Source organism: Anolis sagrei, chromosome 4 (genome assembly GCF_037176765.1).
Source record: "Anolis sagrei isolate rAnoSag1 chromosome 4, rAnoSag1.mat, whole genome shotgun sequence".
In the NCBI taxonomy this organism is placed as follows: domain Eukaryota; kingdom Metazoa; phylum Chordata; class Lepidosauria; order Squamata; family Dactyloidae; genus Anolis; species Anolis sagrei.
In genome coordinates, this window is record NC_090024.1 from 19,930,833 (window position 1) to 19,948,268 (window position 17,436).

Sequence of the window (17,436 nt, forward strand, 5' to 3'; positions counted from 1 at the left end):
GAACAGAGTTTGGAGTAATCTGCATAATGGTGGCACCAAACTTCCAAACTCCAGACATCTTATCCCAGTAGTTTCATGTATATGTTAAATAGCAAGGCAGAGCAAAACTGCACCCTTTGGAACTCCACAGGCCAATGGCTAATGTCAGCTGGAGCCCCAACATCACTTCTGGCAGTGTTGCTGCAGTCTGAAAAGTCAAAATTTTATTATGCTTCAAATTGCTTAAAATTACATCTAATTAAATATTTATCAGTGGGCATCCTTGTTCACATATACATATGAACCTCTCATGGAAACCTGGAAACATAGGTATCTTATGAAAGGCACTAATTCGGCTGGTTTACCCAGGTGGGCTAAGTTCATACAGTTCAAGTTTGTTCCTAAGTGATTAAAGTCTGCATCTTATCTATGTTTTTAAATCGTTAATAAGAAATCTCTAGACATAGCCATGGATATATTTCATTCCATGTGGTGCCCCAAGAGTTTTTAATAATTCATGGATTCTGCTAGTTTGGAAATGGATACTTTTTTCCCTAACACATAATGATTTTGACGGAAGGAAAAGTACACAAAGTATAAAATATACAGGCACACATTCTCAAAATGCCAACTCCCATGCAATCTAAAGGGATACATTCATATTCTAAGCATTAGATAATCAATAACTGTTTGCCCTACTTTAATAGCAGAGCAGTTTGTATAAAACCTAGAAATAAGTGATTTAATAAATCTTTGCCAAGTTCTCATACTGCAATTGTAATATTGCCTTTCAGCTGCTGAAATAGAATGAGTGTGATGTGGTTTCTGTGCATCTTATCCAGCAGTCCAGATGTTCTTACAACAAATCATTTGTCTTTATGGGTTCTTGAATAAAGATTCCCTTTTTAATGCAAACAGAAATATATTTTCCTCGTTGTAGTATATCTAAAACTCTCACTGTCCTGATAGTATCTTGGCAAGTGACTTGCTGGCTTTGCCTTGGCAGGCAGGTTGGAGAGAAACTGCGTACTGTATATACTCTGTTCTGAACTGATGGATCTGAGGTACAGAAACTAACTTCAGGTAAGGTGACCCTTGTTCTGTACATACAGGATTTTGTATTTAAAGCAAGTTAGTTTTCTATCATTACTGTTTCTGAAATGCAACATCCCACCCTGGTATATGTTTGTGGTTTTGGACCTTAAGAGAGGTAAACATGGGGTCATTCCAGCTGTTGCTGTGACTATGAGACAATTTAGGTGCAGCGAATGATTTGGTAAGCTTTTCAAAATAAAACCACATTAGTTTGCCTTCCATGCATGTGGCTTTTGACTTGCTTACACCACTAATGCAATGTTTATAATGCTTTGTTCTAACATTTTCACTTTTACTGCTTTAAAACTGTTAAGTTGTAATAAGAGTTCTAATGTTGAAATCTAGTTCTTTGCTTCTGAAGTATTGGAAAACACTCTCGGTTTGTTAGTAGAGCTACTATTCACATTGCTCTTTTGCATCACCATGAATATGGATCATCCGTCTTCATATATAATTTTACAGTCACAAATGCAGTTAACTGGGTTCTGGGTTCTGGCCCAACTTACCTATCCGAACGTATCTCAGCCTATCAGCCCACCAGGACCCTAAGATCTTCTGGGGAGTCCCTGCTCTCTATCCCGCCGACGTCACAAGTGCGGCTGGTGGGAACGAGAGACAGGGCCTTTTCTGTGGTGGCCCCTTGGCTTTGGAACACCCTCCCCATAGAGGTACGATCAGCCCCTTCGCTGATGGTGTTTCGGAAAAGACTGAAGACATGGATGTTTAAACAAGCATTCGGTTAATCCGTTGCGACGAATTTGATGACTAAGGATTGGTACTCATGGACGATGAATTTTGGATTGCGATTTCAGTTACGAGATGCTTGGGATTGTTATTGGTGGCCCAATAACTTGTAGTGTATATGTGTTTCATGTTTTTATGCTTTTAAATTGTATATTGTTTTTTAAGTGTTGTAAACCGCAATGAGTCGCCGACTTAGGCTGAGATATTAGCGGTATACAAGTGCATAAATAAATAAAATAAATAAATAAACTTATTTGATTTACTGAGCATTGTTTAATGAAATTATCAAATATTTGTGTGATTTTGTGGATCTTGCTAGGAAACCCTTTAATACTACTACCCAGTGCTAAAGATAGGAAGGCCTGGAAAAAATACAGAAAAATTGGGGAAAAAACCAGAGTTGCCCCCCCCCCCATTTTTTTCTGGAAAAAATTAAAAAAATCGAATGAAAAAAAGTCTCAGAAATCTTTCATTAGGGTCTTCATGTTATATAGTTTGAGTGCCATTTTATGGATATATTATTTATGATATTCTTAAATGTGAAATGTCAGGAGAAAATGCTGCTAGATCCTCTGAAGATGCCAGCCATAGATGCAAGTGAAATGTCAGGAGAAAATGCCGCTAGAACACGGCCATATGTCCATGCAACCCCCCAGGCCATGAAAGCCTTTGACAATATTCTACACACTTTTCAATTTTTTTCTGGAAAAGAATGGCTTTTCCCAATTTTCTGGGCTTTTCTCCAGGGCTTCCCATCTCTAACCAGTGCTACACATTTCTTTTCATAAGCAACCTAACACCTTTTTGTGGTATTCCAGTTCCAGTTCTTGGTCCATCAATTTTCTCCTTTCCTACCTCTGAAGCAACTTTGTCAGCATCGGTTAAGGGTAATGAATGCTTTATCTAGGAAACTTTTGTAAAATCACTCTAGAAAGGGTGCTTCCAGATGAGACCTTTGCTGTGCATTTGTACTGTTTCCTGACAGATTTTACAGCATCTTGTATGTTTTCATACAGTTGTTTCTATTTGTTTACTTAACAAAATATCCCATCTATGAGGGGGAAAACAGACCAACTGCACAGCACCTTTTTATTACTAATATTGGGAGGTCTCTAACCAGAAGAACCCAAAGCCTGCATCAAAAACACTTTTTGAATAAGGTGAAGTATCTCAAATGAATAAAAAAGTAAACTTAAAATTGTGGTATTTTAATAAAGGGGTAACAAATTGCCAATGATGCTGTCATGATCAACAGAGTGTCAGTTGGTGAATTCTAGAAATCAGCTCTTGAACATTCTTGCTCTAGATATAATTTAGCTTGAATGTTTCAGCCTGAAATGATCAAATGCAAGATTGTAATGTAAATTATTATCCTGTGACATGGTGCTTTCCAGGCCTGTTTTAAGAAATGACTGGTGCTTCTCACGTGATGTCACTGCACAATCAAAGCAAACACTGATTTGAAACTAATCATGGAAGAACAGTTTGTGAAACCATGAGCGCCATCTGAAAATAGCTAAATTGAATAGGATATAAATATTTCTATTGACCCCTCCCCACAAAAAGTTGACTATTCCTTATCCAAAATGCTTGAATCCAAAGTGTTTTTGATTTCATTTTTTTTAAATGGCAATGTCTGTGTTTAGAATCCAAATCCAAAAAGCACAACATTCATGTAGTGGCATATACATCTTTTACACTTTGCTTGAAGGTCATTTTGTGCAATATTTTAAATAATTTGGTGCATGAAACATTGAACCATCAGAAAGTAAATCTCAGCAACGCATGTGAACAATTTTGGATTTGGTAGTATTTTGGATTTTGCAATTCTGGATAAGGGATCCTCAATTTCTGCATATAGTAATTCTTATCCAAACGGTTATCCAAATATGCATGGGCTTATTTTTTAAAAATCTTTCTCTCTTTTACTTATCAAGAGAAACTGGAGGTTGCACCACCATCTACTGGACAGCTGAAGCACGGTAAACTTTCAAATATCTAATTTCTAAAAATCAGCTGATGGGTGGGATTTAGCAGAAGAAGTAACACCACCCCTTCTGCTCTTTTAATTTCTGCCTGTTAGCCAACTGCAGAGCAATCATAAGTTTTCTGGACTTTGTGAAGTGGTGAAGGTCCACAGTATCCTAAGTCCCTAAGATTTATCCCTAGAGACCACAAGAATTAGGTTCTTAATTGTATGAAGAATCTATCTAATACAGTGGTTCCCAACCTGTGGTCCATGGGCCACCAGTGGTCTGTAAGAAAAAAATATGGTTTCACCATTAGTACGCTGTTGCCTTAAAACCATGGAGCAATGGGAGTGACTGATTTCCTGAAACCCTCTTACAATGCCCAGGCAACAGGAGGGAAGAGACTGACTACCCACAAAAGATTACTACTACCACATCAGCTCTAGATTATTAAATATGGTTTTCTTTGAATGAGCAGATGGCAACTACTGGATGGCATATGTTTTGTATCAGAAACTAGAGCTGATGTGGTCTATCCAATGCAGTTTTCTGAATTAGCACCCCAAATAACCAAACCGAATCTAAAGTTGACCAAAAACCGATTCGTAACCCTTTTGGTTCTAACATTGGAGAGTGGTCCCTGGTCAAGTGATTCCTTGTGAAAGAAAGGTTGAGAACCACTGTTCTAATAATTTGTTCTAAGTGAGCATTTTTCTCATGGCCAGTTATGCATTGGCTATATTGGGCAACATGGGTCATTTAGATCAGGACAATCAAAATACTGCTTCTTAAACTGTGCATCTTGATACCAAATGGGGCTCCCTTATCTCTATGTTAGGGTCATAAAAATTTGGGAACAGTAAAAGATTTCTGAATGCCACCTATTTCATAAATTTCTTAGTAACAAGGTGCAATGTAACAGTAGACTTGCAGAAAATGCTTCAGATATACTTCACAGAAATAAAAATATGCCTGTTTAGCGAGCCTTGCAAATGCTGATTTATTAATATGTTTGGGGGTTTTATACCGATATACCTGTGGCCACTTAACAGTTTATCAGATGGAAAGTGATTGTGAGTGGAAAAAGTTTAAGAAGACGCGTTCTAGAACACTCCTCCCCTTTCCTCAAATCATGAATAAATTATGGTAATCACTAAATAGCACAAACCAAATATGCAAAGGGAATACTTGCTCAAAAGATTTGTATTTACCAGAAATAAGAGGGGGGGGGGGTGGGTGGGAGGGCAGGAATAAAATGAGGATATAAGGAGGCATGCTGTTTCATACAGAACTTAATCATTTTAATTGATCCTGACCTACAGACCATTCACTTTGATTTCTTTTTTATTATTACACATCAGTGTTTTAATGTATTGAATAGATCTGATAAAACTTCAAAGTGGACTGGGCAAGCAGTAAATATTTCCACATTCATAGTGTGCTGGACACACCTTTTTTGGTGGCTGGTTTTGCATAGGATTGTCTAGGATCTTAACTATGTTCCAGAATATTTCTTTAGTGTTATAGATTGGGAAACCCAGGGAAATATACTATGTTTTGCATATGTGAATTAGAAATCTTTAAAAGCACTTCTTATGCTCTCTTTTTTAGTGTTCTTCCACAATGCAGTACCTTTTGTAGGATTTGGATTTTTTGATAATGCAATTATGATTGCTGCGGTAAGTCACTTCACTTATTGGTATCAAACTAGAATTGCATTGGCTATCCATGATATATGTGATGTCGTCTAAAGAAGTTTAAAAATATTTTCAGTTTTGTTTTCAAAATGTATTTTGTAGATGTCATACTTCTTTTTTGTTTTGAAAGTTTACTCTGTTAATGTACCATATATACTCGAGTATAAGTTGACCTTATTATAAGCTGAGGCACCTAATTTTACTACAGAAAACTGAGAAATCATATTTACTTGAGTATAAGCTGTGAGTGGGAAATGCAGCAGCTGCTGGTAAATTTAAAAGAAATAGATACCAATAAAATTACATTAATTGAGGCATCAGTAGGCTAAATGTTTTTGAATATTTACATAAGACTGTAATTTAAGATAAGACTGACCAACTCTGATTAAACCATCATTCTAACCTTCCTCAATGTAAATGTGGTTACGTATCCTTCCAACAGTAATAAAGAGTAAAATAATGGAAATGCAATAATAACAGTAATAATAGAATAAATAATCACTGTAATAATAATAATAATAATAATAGTGTAATAATAATAATGAATGGAGTAAAATAATGTAATAATAATAGAGTAACATAATAAGCGCAAAGGGCCCCCCTGCTGGCACTGTGAGTTAAAGGTTGGCGATTCGAATCAGGAAGTGGGGTGAGCTCCTACTTTTAGGCTCAGTTTCTGCCAACCTAGCAGTTCGAAAATATGCAAATGTAAATAGATCAATAGGTTCCGCTTCTGTGGGAAGGTAATGGTGTTTTGTGTAGTTATACTGACCACATGACCTTGGAGGTATCTATGGACAAAGCAGGCTCTTCAGCTCAGAAATGGAAATGAGCACAAACCCCCCCAGAGTCAGACACGACTAGACCTAATGTCAGGGGAAACCTTTACCTTTACTAATAAATGTAATTATCATAATAAATAGAGTAAAATCTTAAATGTAATAAATAAATAAAGTAATAAATTTAATAATATAAGTAAAAGAGGAAAATAATAAACGTAATAATAATAGAGTAAAATAATGTAAATGTAATAATAACAATAATAGAATAAAATAATAAATGTAACAAAAATAATAATAGCAACAGAGTAAAATAATAAATAACATTGACTTAAAAAGGGGCTGAAAAACTCTGCTTGTACTCGAGTATATACGGCAATTCTCCTAGAAGCCTTTTTAGGGTTCTAGAAGAATTACAAAGAAGTCAGGCTGTTATCCCCAATGTTGTCTTATTTTTTTAATGTACTCATCTCCTGTAGCCTTCTTTCTATGAATGTGTAATAATAAAAGTGAAATGTTTTCTTAAAGTATTCTAATTATTTTTAGGGCACGCAAATAGAACTGTCGATAGGGATTGTGCTTGGAATTTCTACTATGGCAGGCAAGTAATCTGTATTCACCTATTGTCCGTGTATCTGTTACTATAATTGTTTATCTGCCATCAAGCTAGTGCATCTAAAACAAGCATTTAGTGCCTAGGGAAAGTAATTATATGGTTTTTATAGTAACAGATAGAAATCTTGTCAATAAGTAATTATGAAAACACAGTTCAGTGGTAGACCTATGATTTTTCATGATTTTAACAACCAAAATTAGTTTGGAAAGATGACTGAACACTGCTGTCAGGTATCTTATACCCGGGAGACCCTTTTTTGGTCATGAAAACATTAAAGATTCTAAAGGAGCAGGGACTGTGTGGCCAATGGCTGCATGTGTCCTGTGAGATCTCTTCTGTAGTCCACAGATTTGAGGGAGGGAAAACAATCATGGTCTTTAACTTTGGTTTCGGGCAGGCTGTGTCTTGTCTTACATCATTGAACAGTGTTCTGTTCCTATTGTCCTTTTTTTAGTGTTAAAGCCATTTTTCTTTTGATGTTTTTAAATTATTCTAATTCATGTTTGGAAGCTATTGTGGATATTTATGCAAACGTGATATATAAATGTTGCAGGGAATTGGAAGCATTCTGGTTTTGACCAATAATATATTGGAAAAGACCCATTAATAATAATAATAATAATACTTTATTTATACCCTGCTACCATCTCCCCAAGGGACTTGGTGCGGCTTACATGAGGCCGAGCCCACAATACATCAATACAAGCAATAACAGACACAATACAAAGCAATTAAAATAAATCTCATACACAAATAGCATAAACATTAAACAAGGTACGGTACACATTTAAAATCTATGGCTGGGCCAAATGTAATTGAAGTTTAAAAAATAATGCTAGGCATTAACAAGATAGAGGAGGTTGGGTGTTGGTGGAAACGTACAAGCAGTTCTAAATCAGTATAAAGTGCTTTTGGAGGACATAATGCTAAGGGTTCATTATTCTGGGAAGGCACACTGGAACAACCACGTCTTCAAGCTCCTCCTAAAAACTGCCAGAGATGTGGCATGCCTGATGTCCTTAGGGAGTGAGTTCCAGAGTTGAGGGGCCATAATAATGAAAAGCATTACTACTACTACTACTACTACTACTACTATTACTACTGGTATTGGTATTAGTATTGTTGTTATTTATTGTTATTATTTACTGTTCTTCATGTATTGATAACATCTCAAATAATGCTTGTGGTTCTCTAATATCTAGCTGCTGCCCTAGGCAATCTTGTGTCGGACTTAGCTGGATTGGGGTAAGTTTTACTCATATTTTTGTAGTGGTTCAGATGTTAAATTATTAGGCACTCAGTGGGTCTAGCATCCCCTGGATCATTCATTCAGTGCTAGATATAAGTTTTATTGATGTTTGATATGAGTGTTTCACATGATTAAACATAGTAGCACCTATAACTTCCTTGCATTAACAAAACCCATTCAGAGCTTTAGCACTATTCATGTAATTGTTGGGTGAGTGGGCTTATTAACAAAAGACCCTTCTCATAAATGTATAGCAGAGTAACTTATTAGCAACAGGATGATCCAGCACCAGTAGTCAAAAGTGATAAAAGGAACAAAAATACACAGACCAATGCTATATCTTCCTTAGGAGGCTTTTTTAAAATAGCAAAATAATATGGTTACACTATTTACAAGAACAAGTTTCCATAACACAAATGCTGGGCTTCTTTCTCACGCAGATAAACAGCTACGCTCTCACTGAGCTTCCTCTCACACCAAACTTACACATAAATTTAATACAGTACCCTCCCCCCCCCAGACAGCCCTCACACAGGAACTTCACACACAATGTCTTCAACCTACGGCTTCTCTCACCGAAGCTTGTCACACCAGGTCTTACACTGAGGCTTCTCACTGAGGTTTACCTCAACTGAGGTCTCTCTCAAACTGAGGCCTTTCTCTCACTGAGGCATCTCTAACACTGGAGGCTTCTCTCATACTGAGGGCAACTAAGACTGAGGTGTACTAAGCTATACATACCTACTTATATTAAATTGCAGCTTTTGCTGAGTCATTGCATCCATTTAACCCTTTCAGTGCTTGACTCACATTTTTGTAATTAAAAATGCCTAGTTCATTTTTTAATCTTTCTGATAGTAATTTCCTTCTATAGTTACTGTGTTCTGTGCAAAATCTCCCACTCATACCAGTAGAACTGTCTTTCTCTTATATCAATCTCCTACAGAGCTTCATTGCATATAGAAACCTTACTATGTGTTTGGAATTTAAATTGTATCAAAGTTTACCAACAAAAGTGCTATGTTCTGTTAAAGAGTTGAAAGTCATAGCAATTGGCAGAAACATCCAAGTAATAACAAAAGAAACATCACTTGGATCCCAGAAATGCAAGCTGGTTTGCAAAGCAAACTAGGAACAATCTTTTTTACTTCTTGTTTTTCTACAAACAACAAAATCTGAACATGTTGCACCTGGTAGATATCTTATGATCAGTAGGTATGTTTCTGTGTATATATATTTGTGAATTTATATATAAACATATCTATGTGTTCCTCCAAGGCTTGCAGGTTATATTGAAGCAATGGCTTCTAGATTGGGGCTCTCCATTCCTGATTTAACACCCAAACAAGCTGACATGTGGCAAACACGTCTTAGTGCACACTTGGTAAGTATGTATGTCTGAATATAATCTGATTGCTAAGAAGTTGAAGTAATATCAAATACAGGATAATACAGAGTTGTAACCCATTAGTAAGTGAGAAGAAAATATTGCCAAAGCTCTGGGCTTGTTCAGTAGACATAATGGCCATAGTAGAGTTTGTGTTAGAAGTGTGACAACATACAACCGATGGAAGTATGTGCAGTTTTTGCAGGCCCCACCAAGTCTCCTCATCAACTCAGCAAAATAACAGTTTCTGCTTTTAGGATTGCAGTAGCGCTTTGAACTATTAAAAGTAGTAGCAGTTTTTGTCATTGCCATAATTATGGTGTATGCAGTGACACCAAAGCACATAAACACCCTTATTTTATGTGGCATCCCATTTTATGTGGCATTCCACTCGGAATCTTTCATGTGATACACCTGCAGTTTGCCACATTTAAAGAGTTTGTGATTGCTCTAACAGCAAATTAGATGGTAGAGTCAGCCCTGTGATGTTTCTGAGGTGTCCAGTATCCATGCTTACCTTTTGTCTGTACAGATAGCAAGTATCTCTTGAAATCCTGCATTTGGGTATTTATTCTGAGTATCTTCAACTTTTGCCAGTTTAAGGAGAAACTGGTCTGACGGGTATGAAATAGCTCCAAGAGAGATATGATTAGGCATTGCTAGATGCAAGAGTCTTTCTCTAAGTGTTTTAACTTTATTGCATCTCAGTCATGCAGTCAGTGCAAAAAATATATTTTGTTCATGGCCAGGAGCCTCCCATTGTGCTGGCTGAACTGCTGACTGAAAGGTCAGCAGTTTGAATCCGGTGAGCAGGGTGAGCTCCCATCTGTTAGCTCCAGCTTCTTATGCGGGGACATGAGAGAAGCCTCCCACAGGATGGTAAAACATCCAGGGGTTCCCTGGGCAATGTCCTTGGAGACGGCCAATTGTCTCACATCAGAAGCAACTTGCAGTTTCTCAAGTTGCTCCTGACACATAAACAAAAATATTGGCCAGGTTAGAACCTCTTTCTTTGCCCAAATCTTTTGAATTGACTTGCAAAACTGAACTTCAGTACATTTTCTGCTTTTTGTGGTTGTTGTTCACTACAGTTGAATAAGGGTTTAAATATTTTATCAGTCAATTTCATGCTCATCTTCACCAGAAAGTGAAGGCCACATAGAAATAGTTTCAATACAGGAAATAAAATAAAATAAATAATTATGAGGTACCATCTAGAGTACTTCTCAGTGATCGAACATTTGCTAATACTGCATGAATGTTTTCCATTATTTCTATCAACTCTCCACTGATGATGAAGTAGTAAAGCAGTATTAGCTATTAACAATAAATTGGTTGTAATGTCCACTACTTTCCTATACATTGTGAAACATAATGACTCTGAAACTCTGGGCCATAAAGAATGTTATCAAGATCTTCTGAACTGAAACTGACCCTTAGTTGGTCCCTAAATTATGAATTCATTTGCTTTCCCTTTTTCTTTTTTAGGGTAAGGCTATTGGAGTGACCATTGGCTGCCTTTTAGGAATGTTTCCATTGTTCTTCTTTGGCGATGAAGAAGAAAAAAAACTGGAAGGAAAAAAATAACCTTTTTACAAAGCTCTCTATATAAACTAATGTACCTCAGTTATACAACTATGCTGTCAAAATATTTAGGATTTAGCAGACAGTAAACAATGTATAGAATGGGGAACAAAACAGCATGCCCTTTTATGGAAACACTAACTTATTGTGGCTTTGTCTTAGTACATCTTTTTATAAGGGGGTTTCATTTTTAAAATGTAAATTGTTGTGTGTGTTTCCCTTACACTGGCAGTTGACTTTTGCCATCTCTTTGCCCCCCACCCTTCCCGGCCCCATGTCTCTCTATTAGGATTATTACTTTAATTGCCTGCCATCGGTGTCCTGTATGGGTTTTGGGTTTGCATATTTAATTAGCATTTGGAAATGCATGACACAAGTTGCCCATGGTGCTCGCTCATTAGACCTTCCATTCCAGACTTCTTATGTAGCTAGGCGACAGATGACTTTAGGAGTGCCTTGACTCTTTTGCTGCATTTATTGGTCCTGAACCTCTGGTTTCAAATTGTGTGCCCGAAACACAAAAGTATTGTTTGAAATAGTATCTGGATATTTTCTGACTGATTACGCAATTATAGAGACTGTGTGAAGCCACTTACACATTTTTTTCAGACTTTGTTATGCTGTCTCCATCCCATAATTGCATAAATGCAGTGGGTGAGAACTCCAGAGACCTAAAAATTGGCATCTGAAATAGTTTGCATGCAACACAATTAGTGTATGATTTGGAAATGATGAATTGTTCAACTGTTAGAATTGGAAAGCTGTAGAAAATATTGCTCTGGGGATTCATAACAGTCTCTGTACATGGATTTCTAATGCTATACACTCTCTACACCCAATTATGTGTGCAGTATTTTTTGAAAATTAGACTTAGTTGGCATGCTTATGCTGCCATCTTTATTTGATTCTCAAAAAACAGAAACAAATGTTCCTCTATCTTCTTGGATTTGAGGCATGGGGGGCGGGGCGGAAGGAACCCATCAAAGCTAAGATTTTTGAAGACAGTGTTGGTTTATGTAGTACTGCTTCTACTTGTTGACTGCAGGTGAATTAAAAGCAGTATATGATGCAATGTGACATGCAGAGAGGAAGACTTTGATGAGAGTGAAGGAAAGTGCAAGATAAAATAAAACCAAGACATAATTGTTTCCAAAACGCGTTGCTCAGTGTGAAACGAATTTCAATGTGCCACCTTTGAACCTTTTTTTTGCTTTAGGAATTGAGAAGTAGTAATGTTAGTATCCTTGTCTCTTTGAATACTAACTGGGGAGGGATGCTGGTTTGGATTGGTCTCAGAGAGCTTTTGTTTTGGTCTGGGTAAGTAGATCTTACATGAAGAATGTAACCTACAAAAATAAACTTGTTTACTTTTTGTTTATTAGAAAGACATAATTTTTCCATTTTGCCTCACTGTGTTTGTGTCCATACTTGGTGTCTTAATATCCAAAGCAGCTTTTACCTGTTGGGATTTCAGTAGAGAATAGTGGTCTCATTTGCCGTGTTATGAAAAATAAATTGCAACTTGGATCTGGAACACTTAATATTGAATTTCTGAATACACAAGAACAAGTGGCAGAGGAAAAGGATGGACTGTTAAGTTGCCATTTTATGATACTGTTTTTTGTTATCCAATTTTTAACCCTTAAATTGGTTAGAAACCCTTAAATTGGTTAGTATGAAAGTAAGCCATGTTTATATGCAGTAAGGACAAATAAGCACACTGGAAGAAAAGTAAATTGAAATCCACGGGACATCTCATGAACCTTGGTAGGGAGTGAGTAGATCAGTGGCTCTCAACCTGTGGGTCCCCAGATGTTTTGACCTTCAACTCCCAGAAATCCTAACAGCTGGTAAACTGGCTGGGATTTCTGGGAGTTGTAGGCCAAAACATCCAGGGACCCACATGTTGAGAACCACTATTCTAGATTCTTCTCCCTCTAGCTTGTCAAGTGAGAATTGACCTGACTTGCTCTTGTGCCTTTAATAGCAGTTTGATCTGTAGATATCAGTAGATTAATTTTTTCACAACATGGAGAATTATTATCATTATTAGTGTAGTGCTTACCATTTAAAAGCTCTATACAGCTTGGACCTTTGGATCCAAGGACTGCCATCTTCTACACAAATCTGTACAGAGAGATCCTTTTCTACGTGCTTTTATCTTTAGAAGTTAGTGGATGAAACAGGACAGAGATTCTACTTTTCAAATCCTGTTATGTGTTACTTTGCTTTCATGTTGCTAGCCAAAGGCCTTTTATTTTACCTTTTACATTTCTTGTCAATCATTCTTTTAGCTGGCTTCCACTGCTATCTTACTTGTTGCAAATTGAGTTTATAGTCTTTTTTTGGATTTGTTAACTGTGTAGAGACTATGCATATTTATGGCTGGTATTCTAAAAAAATACAAAAAGCACTAAATGCATCATGATCATGTTAAATGCATACCTATGGAGGTTAAATGAAGTTTCTTGCCCTAGCACAGTGGTTCTCAACCTATGGGTCCCAGGGTGTTTTGGTCTACAACTCCCAGAAATCCCAGCCAGTTTACCAGCTGTTAGGATTTCTGGGAGTTGAAGACCAAAACATCTGGGGACCCAGGATTTCTGGGAGTTGAAGGCCAAAACATCTGGGGACCCACAGGTTGAGAACCACTGTCCTAGCACAATCCTAGTGACTGCCACACAGCATAATTGTTAAAAGCATATTTTAGTAAATCCATTGGGATTCCACCCCTCCCCACTCCAAATATATACCAAGCTAAGAAAACATCTTGAAAGTCCTAAATATTGAACTTGTTTACAAAAATTATTCTCTAGTATCTGCTATCCTTCAAAATAAACATTGTGTTGAAACTACAGTCTGAATAAGAAAGCAGCAATTGTCTAACAGTAATGGGCAAACTGTGGTGTATAGACTACACTTAGCCTACATTGGGTGGCGAGTAGCAGCCCTAGATGCCCCTGAGATTCCATTATTCCCTAGATTATATAAAAATATCCAGGAATAGATACATTATCCCCCTGGAGACTTCCTATGCACTTTCCCTCCTGGAGGCTACCCAGAATAAGCAATAGCTTAAATAAATTCTCCTCTAAATCCCAGAGGTTTGGGGCTGATTTTTCAGAGCAAGAATAATAGCTGTACTCTATATGTCAAAGGTAGACAAGTGCGAAGGATTCAGGTGTTGCTTCTTTCCTAGGCCTTTCGGACCCTGCACATTAACCTCTTTTGTTCAAAATCTGAAGTGATTTTGTTTTGGAAAAATGATTATTTCAGGTCCCTCCAAAGGTCTCCCCAGCAAAAGCTTTAATGGCACTTGAGGGCTTATGTGGCATGCAGTTATTTGATTTAAAGATGAATATTATGGAGGAGATGTCTCCTGTTCCAGAGCCATTGGTGATCTGGACAATTTCTACTCCTGAAATATACAGTATCTTTCATCTGAGTGCATCTCTGGTCATAACCTGAATATGGCATAGCTTTTCAGGTCATAATGCTAGATGTTTGGCAGCGGATCTAACTATAGGGATCTACAGAAGGAAATGAAGAAGATGGATGACCTGAAAGAAGAAGAAATCATGTTATTACCATGCTTGTTGCACTTCCCCTTTCCATATACATCTGCATTTTCCAGCATGAATTCCCAAGTACATGTTTACTGCAATTGGGAATATCATCTCAGGAAGCTGACTGTTTAATAAACTCTTGCATTCAGTATAAAACAGTAGATGGATGTATGTAGCTCCACTGTACACTCAGTTCCACCAGGTTGTATTTGTAATGTTTTGAATGAATGCCGCTTCTATTGAAATAATTTGTTGACTTTCCTCAAATACTCTTCTATTTTTGCCTCCAACTTATTTTAACTTCCATGCAATATATGGTATTTGTGTGGTGGTAAGGCAACTAGAAGGCACACGCACACACAAAATATCTAGGCAGTAATCTGCTTCCTATGACTTGACTGACGATCTGGAATACTAAACTTTCTCCCACACTTTTTGTTGAAGTGAACTAAATCCTAGTCAAAAGTCGACTAGTGTAATTGTTTGAATTTCTGAAATATACTATCAAGTTCTTATAATATTCTTCATTGGTTTATGCATGTACATTTGATGAATTTTGTTTATCCTATATGTCAATCTATTGTACTGAGACCAGTGTTTTTAACAAGAAAATATGAACTAAATCTTATAAAAACACGTGTTTTTGTATTAAGTATTTCTTGCTCTGAAATTGCAATATGATCTAAACTAATTATATGGATCTGTCATGTAAACAACTTGTGATATTTAAATGGGCCAGTAAAGATCAAGGAAGAGCTCCAAATGGCAGTGTCAGATTAGATTTCAGATTATGTGTGTTATATTAGGAGATGTAAGCAATGGTACTTCGTCAGACAAATGTAACATGACTTCTCACTCAGCAAGATAATAAAGTAATATAGTACTTGAGTTTCCTTGTGGAAAGAAAAAGCAGAATATAGATAAGCATAATAATAATAATAATAATAATAATAATAATAATAATAATAATAATATACTAATAATTCAAAGCTTCACCTCATTATACTGCAGATTTCTTCACATAAATGGGAAGGTAGGAAACAATAAGACTGTAGTATGAAAAAATTTTAAAGTTTTTTTTCCTCAGCATGGAATGTCAGGTAAAAGATAAAGTAGAATAAGGCTAAAGTGAGAAGAAAGAGTTGTAGGATTTAAGTAACAAGAGCATCTCAGGTGCTAACTAGGATCAAATTCTATAATACTGTATATACTCAAGTACAGTATAAGCTGACCCAAATATAAGCCGAGGCACCTAATTTTACCACAGAAAACTGGGAAACCATATTGACTCAAGTATAAGCTGAGGGTGGGAAATGTAGCAGCTACTGGTAAATTTCAAAATAAAAATAGATACCAATAAAATTACATTAACTGAGGCATCAGTAGGTGCAATGTTTTAATATTGACATAAAACTGTTAATTTAGGATAATAAGACTGTCCAACTCTGATTAAACCATCATTCTAACCTCCTTCAATATAAATGTGCTTACGTATCTTTGCAATAATAATATAAAGAGTAAAATAATAAATGTAATAAAATAATAGAGTAAAATAATAGAAATGTAATAATAACAGTAATAATAGAGTAAAATATTAAATGTAATAATAATAGAGTAAAATAATGTAAGTGTAATAATAGTAATAACAACTTGAGTAAAATAATAAATGTAATAACTAATGCAGTAAAATATTAAATGTAATAATAATATAGTAAAATAATGTAAGTGTAATAATAGGAATAATAGCTTGAGTAAAATAATATATGTAACAATAATAATAATAATAATAATAATAATAATAATAATAATAATAGAGCAAAATAATAAATAACCTTGACTTGAGGGGGCCTTTTTCAGCCTTAAAAAAAGTGCTGAAAAACTTAGCTTATACTCAAGTATATACGGTATATGAAATTCTGGCTGGTGTATTTCTCTTCAAAGGAGAAACAAAAGCTGGACGTGCTGAAATTCTGCTTCCACTATTGCTAATAATGCGCTTTTGCTTTTGGTCTCCTCAATTACACCGAATTATGTTTTGGGCATAATTTTTTTAACATACTCATATTAGAATTAGCAATGATTCTTGAGGTGGAAAAATGAAATAGACCGTGGAGTGAAAATACACATCTTAATGAAATTACTGGCTCAGTATGTCATGGTTGCCAGCATTTGCTTCAAAATGAAAGATGAAATTTGAGGCTCTTCTTTATGGAATATTGAATGTGTAATATCATAGGCTGTGATCCTTTATGTCCTCTGTGTTCAGTATTTCAATATAATGACTGCTTAGATTGGAGTTTGGAACAAAATAATGCACCTACTAAGTGTGAAATGTAGCATAGCTAAGGATGATTTAAAACCTCTGCGCATTTTTTCAGATATTGCTGTATGTATCTTTCCAGAACAATATCTGTTCCAAAAATGTCTCACAATTCTTGTTGCCTTTATTTAGACTACAAAACAATGGCCTGAAACCATTTTTAAAACCCAGCTAGGATTTGTCTGTCAAACCAATTAATTCAGTTCCATTGATTCTGTTGGTTAGAACTGGACTTAGGCTACTGTTTTTAAAGGCTGCTTGTTCTTCTAGTGTGCACTTTGTCTTACATCTCCGAATTCTCTGGGCAGTTTGGCTCTTAACAGCTTCAGGTTTCACGTTCCAGAGATATGAACTCTTTGGCATGCATTTCTGTGAAATGTATAGCTGCAATCACTTTCATTTATAGAAAAGAGCAATAAATAGAATTCTAGTCCAAGTTACACAAATCTT

The 17,436-nt window shown here is 36.1% G+C and overlaps 1 protein-coding gene across 3 annotated transcripts in view; it reads left to right on the forward strand.

The window, feature by feature from the left end:
• TMEM65 (transmembrane protein 65) overlaps positions 1 to 15,429 on the forward strand; it is a 32,418-nt gene extending 16,989 nt beyond the window's left edge. For 2 of the 3 annotated variants that reach the window (XM_067467305.1, XM_060775858.2), the window contains 6 exons: positions 3,756 to 3,800; positions 5,400 to 5,467; positions 6,811 to 6,865; positions 8,083 to 8,125; positions 9,408 to 9,513; positions 11,005 to 15,429. In XM_067467305.1, coding sequence (XP_067323406.1) covers positions 3,756 to 3,800; positions 5,400 to 5,467; positions 6,811 to 6,865; positions 8,083 to 8,125; positions 9,408 to 9,513; positions 11,005 to 11,103 — 416 coding nt within the window. In that variant the 3' untranslated portion in view covers positions 11,104 to 15,429. Of the gene's footprint in view, positions 1 to 2,636; positions 2,706 to 3,755; positions 3,801 to 5,399; positions 5,468 to 6,810; positions 6,866 to 8,082; positions 8,126 to 9,407; positions 9,514 to 11,004 lie in introns of all 3 variants that reach the window. The other variant, XM_067467306.1, reaches the window with a different exon arrangement.
• Positions 15,430 to 17,436: the final 2,007 nt, after the last annotated feature.